Genomic DNA, 8,415 nt, shown 5'->3' on the forward strand with positions numbered 1-8,415 from the left:
CTGTATTGGGTTTTAGTATCACAGAACTGCAGTTCAGTATCACTTGCTTAATTTCATTTTGTTTAAAGCTGCTGGGTTTGTTTCTTTCTTATTTGCAGCTGTTGGATGGCGTGGGAGCCAAGTCTCGGGGCATTTTATGGACCAGTGGCATTTATTGTCTTGGTCACCTGTGTTTATTTCCTCTGCACGTATGTGCAACTGAGGCGCCATCCAGAACGCAAATATGAACTGAAGGAAAGGACAGAAGATCAGCAGAGGCTGGCAAGTCCCGAGGTTGGCCATAGCCACATTACAGACACTGGATCCATCTCCCAGGCTACATGCTCAATGATCTCTTCTTCCCTGTTGGAAAATGAACACTCCTTTAAGGCTCAGCTTCGAGCTGCTGCATTCACTTTGTTCCTTTTTGCTGCCACTTGGACCTTTGGTGCACTTGCTGTTTCCCAGGGACATTTCTTGGATATGATCTTCAGCTGCCTCTACGGAGCCTTTTGTGTGACCTTGGGGCTCTTTATCCTCATCCATCACTGTGCAAAGCGAGATGACGTGTGGCATTGCTGGTGGTCCTGCTGCCCATCTAGAAGAAACACGTACTCAGTACAAGTTAATGTCCGGCCAAAGGTGAATGTCAACGGGGAGAGCCAGCTCCATGCCCCGTGTCTTCAGGAATCACCCTGTCCGAGTAAATCGGCTGTTTATAACCACCCAGCTGCTAGTCACTGCAAACTGACGAATCTTCAGGCTGTTCAAAACCATGTCAACTGCCTTTCCCCAGTCACACCGTGCTGTGCAAAAATGCACTGCGATCAGCTCCTGGAAGACGAAGCTCATATTCATGTACACGATGAGGGGGCTTTCAGGCCTAACATGCACATTCACAGATGTCTGAAAAGCAGAACTAAGCCCCGATACTTCAGCCGACACCGGTCTGCGGGAGAAAGAGAGTATGCCTACCATATTCCTTCCAGTATCGATGGCAGCATCCACAGCTCCCACACAGACAGCCCACACAGTACACACGACAGTCAGTCGGTCCACCGGCGGCCATGTTGTGCAAAAAGCGATCCCTATCCGACCATCAGTCAGCCAGAAAGCAGTGATGCAAGTACTGTAATCTACAGTTGTGCTAAAGTACCAGAAAGTGAGACAGTGCACCATGCAGCTCATTTTGAGATGCATCCGCGGACACAGTCCCTACCATTTAGCACAACCAGCCACAATGGGATTCTAAAGGGCAATCTGCATGAAGCCATGATCTACAGTTCAGATAGTACGGGGAACATCAAAACGGGCCCTTGGAAGAATGAGACTACTGTGTAGTTGGTAGGCTGCACTTCTCCTGTTCCATTTCAGATCCATCTTAAGACTGCAAGCCTATACACCCTTTACCTGAGAGTACACCCACTAGAATTCAGTGGGGTTTACTTGTGAGTAGGCACGCATAGGACTGCGCCATTGATTTTTAGTTTCCCTTAGTAAGATTCTACATGTTCATGTAGCACATCGGTAAATTGTACAGGTTTTGAACCGATTGCTTTCTTAATAAGAGGCTTTTTTTAAAAAAAAAAGCATAGGCGGTCTCAAAAATATATTTTTTAAAAAATTATGGAACATGGCTAGGGGCGAGGAATGGAAAAGTAAACCTTGGAAGCAGAATATGAGGCAATATACTTTTGTTTCAACACACTATTTTCCAAGCTTCTGCATTAACATCAGATAGTTCTTGACACATAATAGCATCGCAGCCTTTCTTTGGTTTTTACAAGTGTGGTGGTGTTCCATTGTTTTTTCATGTTCTAGTAGCAGAAGGAGGGTTTCATAAACAGACTTAACACAGCTTTTCAGACCTACAAAAGTGATACTGCCTCTAAAGACCTTCTGTAGCATATGGCCTGTAAAATCATATAGTGTACAGTCGCCGTTATGTCTCTTTCTGTCAGAGAGAAATACTAGATAATGTCCCTTGTTAACATCTATGGTGCTGTATTGGTTATTTTTCTTTTTTCTTCTATGTTTGCATGACACCCATCAGGATAATACCATTTGCTATTTTCTAGTGTTACATGTGTAAGATGAAAAAAAAAGCGCTACTGTAAAAGGCTGTGACTATTCATGCTGGTATTAACCTAAAGCATTTTGAATTTATGAAAAAAGGAAAAAAAACCCACTACTGCACTAGTTTAAGTGGCACAATCCTTTGTACAAGGTTATATGATAGCTTTAGTAAGGGTCCACTCTAATGTCTCTACAGAGCATGCACTATTCATTGTATGTGGCGCTGTGCAGTGTAATCACAGCTTGTCTCCATGAGTTCCACTCCTTTGTAAGTATGCCTTTTGGAACCAATCTGCAAGCTGTCCTGCCATCATCTTTAAAAGAACAACAACGACAAAAAGAAGTACAGTTTTATCATTAACTCTTTGAGGACTACAATTGTTTTGTTAGCAAATTGCTTTGAGCACAACCAAGCTCAAATTAAGCCATTTCAAGCCCCAGTGGTTTTGGAGAGAAATTATTAAGCTGTGTATCTAATTCTTGCCTTCCTTACTGAAGACTGGGGGACTTGAAAAAGCTTAACTTTGACTGGAGTGATCCCTCAGTCTAGCTTAGAGCTGCGGGGGATGAGTAGTTCTTCATGTAGTAATGTTGGATATAGTGATAATAATACCAATGTGGTCCTAGTAATCAGCTAGGGAAATGCTACATCACTTTAAGGCTTTCATTCTAAACAGTCTTGCTGGGGAATAAGACCCAAAGGGCCTCATTTCCACATGAATAGGACTGCACTGTAAAGGAATATAGTCTTTAAAATATATTTATTTATTTATTTATTCCATATTTTAGGTGAAATGCCCTTCTCTCCCCTGCCTTCCAATCATTCACCAAAGCCACTCTGGAGTTTTCTTTCTGCTTCCATGCAAATTTGACCTTCAACAGCTGGGACTTTTCACTGATTTATTCTGCACAGCTCCAGGACAATTTAGGGTCAGCAACATCATGAGGCTTTGGGCTAAAAGATTTTTTTATAGATATCCATAAACATCTGGACACAAAGCACCAACTCACAGTGAAAAACAGAATTACAATAATACTTCAAAAATACTAAAAGGTTTTGGGGTATAACGTAATGATGTAATGTGAATTGGGCCATACAGCCAAAACACAAGGGGGAGAGATATCTACAGTGAAAAAGAGAGGGGGGAAACAGTATTTCTGCAACTAAAGAAGAACAAGCACAATGTTATATAGTTATTAAGAACAAATTTGTGAACATATCGCACAAGCTCAAACAGTCAATGGCTGAAACCCATTAGTAAATCACAATGGCAGTAGGCCAATGGAAATTACAGAGGAATTGACTCACCAAATCTCCACTGACTCAACAGGCCTACTCTAGTACTTGCAGTTTTTGTGTTACTTGCAATTTAGGCCAGTTTTTCCCAACTTGGTGCCTAGACTTGTCTGACTATAGCGCCTGTCATCCGCAGCCAGTAGCTGGCAGAGTGTGCGTTATAGTCTGACACATCTGGGGTGGGGTGGGGTCAGTCTGGGGAAAGCTGGTGGAGGCAGTTCCCTGGGGGAAGCGCATTACTTTGTAGGGGGTTGTGTTTGTTTGCTTGTGTTTTTTTGATTGAAATCTTTATAGAGTCATTATGTGTTTCTTCTCAACATGTTATGAATCCCTCCATTTTATGATATGTAAGAAGCTATTTCCTTATAGTGTACATAACAAATGATTATTGTAATGGTTGGAATGGCATAACCATGAGTGTCAGATGAATGTGTTCTGCAGTGTTTGCAGGTGGGAATTAGTACTCAAAGGGTTAATGCTCAGTATCTGAGTGCAAGGAATTTCCTTTCTTTTCTGTATTTTTGTAAAGTTCAAATATATATTGTAAATTACGGCAGATAATGTATCCATTATGTGTGTATGCGTGTGTGTGTGTGTGCGCGCGTTTGTGTGTATGTGTGTGGTGTATGTCTTTCAAAGGTGAACAAAGCAGAATGCACTAGGTGGATGTTGAAAATGCAGCAGTATTCAGCGTTTTCATGATTGCTTCTTTTAGATGATGCAAAAAGGAGGGGGGAAACCTTAAGCTTTATTATGTATATGCTGTATATGCTTGAATTGTCTCAGAACTAAAATACAGTATTTTGCATTGTGTGCATAATATATTTTCTTTTTCATCATTATTTTTTCATGTATGCGTTGCCCATTCCACAACATCAGTGCATCTATATAAGCATAGATACAATGTTAAATGCCACATCTCTGTATCTCAGTGACATTTATAATACTCTGTAATAGCTAAGTCCTAGAAGGTCTCTAGAATTATGCAAAATAGTCCACACACACTGAGGTCCAGGTCAAATAGTCACGTTTCAAGAATACACTCCTAGAAGTTCCCCAGCTTGTGTTTCTATTGCCAGTGTTGTTCTGTCTGATAACAACAAAGATAACTAAAAGGGTGCTGCTTTCCACAGAAGATCCGCTATCATAAAACCTCTCTTGAAAACTAATGTTCAGTATTGATACATCTTTGGTATTGTATCTGAATATGAAGTTAGCAAATATTTCTGGGCTCATTTGGAAAAAAAAATGTTATGCAATAATCTGTTCGCAGTTCTTTTTTTTTAAAAGAAAATATACAGTATAATTGCAGAGTAGGAGAACATGATATTAAATAAATTTAAAGCATTTTGTAACATGAGATGTGACCCAAATTCATTTTGTGCTGTTGACTCTTGGGTTTGGGTTTGGTGTCAGATTTTTTAAAAATTTATTTCAATGTTACTGTTTGCTTGTAGGTATAATTTATCTGTTGATGTATTCACTTGTTGGTTCCTGGAATCAGGTACAGAATCCAAGCAAACCTTCTTGCTTCAATCAAAGGTTCTGCAGATCTCTGAGTGGACACAGCACACCCTGCTGAATCCAGCAGCTGAGGTTGTGCACACATACTGTATTACAAGATGAAGAAATGGGAAATCCCACAGATGACTCGTTGCTATTCAGGAACAGGAGTGAACACAAAATTCATTCCCTGGCTCTTTTCTAATCAACATTATTCCATCTTAACTTGCCAAGCAAAATGAACACATCCTTCCGCATCCTGCATATGTACTCCATTGGATCAGTGCACGCATATAGTATTCAAAGACACCATACTTCGTTGTGTGTCAACAGCTGGATAACTTTGTTTTATGCTTCCCTACAGTATAAGACAGTGAATATGATATGCAGCTATAAAGAACGGTAATTCCAGCTTATTTGGAATGAGGCAGCATGTGAGTGTGTGCTCCCCAGTCACTCCAATGTGAACAGGAGCTGCTAAAAGTAATCACAGATCATCTGTTGTGGATTCAGGCACACCTGCTTTCTCATACATGCAGCAATCAGATGTGGAAATAAAGACAGACTTTTTTTCCAACTTGAAGAATCACGGGATGGGTTGGCAAAGCTGTATCCCCCCCATCCTAAAATTGATTCCATGTTGGAATTAGAATTTAAAAAGCCTTCCACTGTTTTCAAGCTTAACTGATGGGAAGGGTGAAGACAGAAAGTTTGTTGGTAAGATGGGAGAAGCCCTATGGACCTCATTCAGGCCACAGGTTCCTCACCATGGGTAGAGACAACACTATCCTATAGAAATTCAAGAGTAGGCAATAATTTTATATACCACTGAAAAGATCATACAATCTGTGAGCTTTCATGGATCAGGGCCCTCCACTTTGTCAGACATGTACCAGTGTGAAGAACTTAATGTCCAAAAGTTCGTGGCAAGATGGCTTTTGCCAGGAAAGTTACTCTTGGATGTAAAGTTCCAAAATCCGTCTTGCCATGAACACTTTTAAGTTCACGCCGGTACATGTCTGATGAAATGGATGGTCCTGATCCACAAAAGCTAGGAAATAGTATGATGATTTTAGTGGTCTATAAAGGTATTGCTTACTATTGCATTTGTATTTTGTATTGACCACATGACTCCCTTTTATTTCAATAGAACTATGGGATAGATGGTCCAATGATATAAGTAAGCTCCCTGTGTTTCTTTTGCCCTAATGTCACCCATAAGCTTTTCACTTAATTGGTTCTGACATCATGCTTGCATACAATATTTGCTTTCACATTCTTCCCTTGAAATATTAATGTGTGCATTATCTGTTTTTTAAAGTTCCAAGGAAATTAATTCAGAATGAATTAATCACAGCACAGGTGAATGTGTCAGACAGCTGTGGAAAGATTATGGTATATTTCCTTCCTCTGAGAAAAAGGCAGGAGCTTTCTCTACTGATCCTAGAAACAAAAACTGAAGAAACCACAGTGGCAATTTAATATGGTGCAGTGAATAGCTGAGCACATCTACCCAGCTTTAGCCTTTGACTCTGTGGGTTGCTTGTTTCTCTTCCACAGCTTAGCATTTTGTGGAGGTTCTAAGAATCCACCTCAACAAAAGATCTCAATGTTCTTCCAAAGACTGGGAGCAAGAGCTCATACTGTTGTCAAGCGTATCGTCAAGATCATCGCAAATCCCATCTCCCTACTTTTGAATTGGTCCAAAGCAAATAAGCGTCATTTCCCCCACTGGGAGTCTGGATATATGCCTATTACGTATCTCAGCATTTTAGCCACCAATTCCTACACTGTGACATGACTTATATTTAATCTATATATACCTTTTCTAAACTCTGGAAATGTCATAAGCAACACATTAGCATCTGTTATCCTGGAATGTTGAGTCACTGTTCATTATAAATTACTATAGCATTTCCATCATTCTCAATCTATTTATGACTGCCACGTTTTGGACCACAACAGTTCCCATGCCATGTTGACCATGTTCCTCCCATTGCCCCACTTTTGCAAGTCATCCCTTCCTATCAGGAGTGTCAGATTACAAGAGATTGTTAATCTCAGCTCTCTCAACACTTCTGCTTTGTTCACGATAATAGACAAATAATAAGTGCAAAAAGTCAACATGAAAGCAAGACAGCAATTAGCTCTGGGGATACATTGAGATTCTAGAAATAGTATTCAGTCTCACTGAAATCCCGTTAAGCAAGCACCTCCATATACATCTGGCTCGAGAGATATCAAGTAACCAAGCATCTAATAAATAAAGATCATAAATTGATTATAGGTCATCATTTGTTTATGAGAACAATTGGTTCGCAGTTATAAAATGTGTTGTAAAGATGAACGCTGCTACTCTTGACTTAAAGCAATAGAGTAAGTTTGAGGGAAGAGAAATGGCAGTGCTCACAATGAATTGCCTGATAAATGTTGAATATGGGTGCATTTGATCAAATGCTGGTACCAAAAATGGAAAGCATCTCTCTGAGGTTGTTTTAGTTTCAGGCCATAAGCCATTTAAGACAATAATTCCTTTTAAAAGCTTAAACTTTGACAGAAGAAAAAGTGACCTTGTTAATAACCAGAAGTCTCCCTGAACTCTTTGCGACCGTTTGGAGATGCTGATACACAAGTTGACATACATCTTAGGGTGGATGAGAAATGGAAAAGGAAAGATAAAATAAAACAGAAAGAGCATGGCTAAACTTGTTCTACTCATTCATATTTTTGACCCCACATTATACCTATGCCCAGCTGAACAATCAAGCTTTCTTTCATCAACCACTAAGCAACAATTTCTTTACTTCATAGTCTTGTACGTATTTCAGCGCTGCATGAATCATCTACACTAATGCCCTTTGCTGTGAGAAAACAAACATCTCAGGCTGTAGATCGTAATGTTATTTTGAGAGCTTCAGCTAAATGCAGACATCAAGGCAATTTGCCACAGAAGCTGGCAATTTGTAGACAACCTACATTATATGGGTAGATATGAAATAATTAAGAACAGAGTTTGGACCACTTAGATTTATAAGTCACCATAACCTTTAGAGGTCTATTTCCTGCTGCAATGTTGCCATTCATTACCGAAATGAGAGCCGTTTATTTTCCTTATGTGAATAACAACCATCTGTGGCCCTCCATCATAATGTTAGTAATAATGTTCCTTTTCAGCTGTTACACTTGGCCTTCAAATGAGATTAAGTTCTGGCATATTCAGCTGTAATATTAAACATGTTTGCCAAATATATTCATCGCATCTGAGTTGCACATTGTTTTCTATGCTTTCAGCAGCTGCATATAGTCGTCCAATCCTTACCATGCACACAGAAAGCTATTTTCATGAGAAGCAGAACAAAACTATGGTATTATTTTAATTTGAGAATTGGTCATTTTCCAACAAGCATTTACTGTCACCACACGACACAAGAAATAGCCTAATAATGTATCAAATCCCATTCTCCACATTTATAGCACAAACAGGAATAGTGATTTCATTGCTGTTAATCTGATCTTTTTTTCTTCAGACTGAATCCTCTTTTATTTCCTTTTTGTATAGA

The 8,415-nt window shown here is 39.6% G+C and overlaps 1 protein-coding gene across 4 annotated transcripts in view; it reads left to right on the plus strand.

Moving 5' to 3' along the window:
- The window catches only part of ADGRA1 (adhesion G protein-coupled receptor A1), a 453,957-nt gene extending 449,245 nt beyond the window's left edge, over positions 1-4,712 (plus strand). For 3 of the 4 annotated variants that reach the window (XM_078391268.1, XM_020795002.3, XM_078391267.1), the window contains one exon: positions 99-4,712. In XM_078391268.1, the coding sequence (XP_078247394.1) occupies positions 99-1,320 (1,222 nt within the window). In that variant the 3' untranslated portion in view covers positions 1,321-4,712. The remainder of the gene's footprint in view (positions 1-98) is intronic. The other variant, XM_020795003.3, reaches the window with a different exon arrangement.
- Positions 4,713-8,415: the final 3,703 nt, after the last annotated feature.

Source organism: Pogona vitticeps, chromosome 3 (genome assembly GCF_051106095.1).
Source record: "Pogona vitticeps strain Pit_001003342236 chromosome 3, PviZW2.1, whole genome shotgun sequence".
In the NCBI taxonomy this organism is placed as follows: Eukaryota; Metazoa; Chordata; class Lepidosauria; order Squamata; family Agamidae; genus Pogona; species Pogona vitticeps.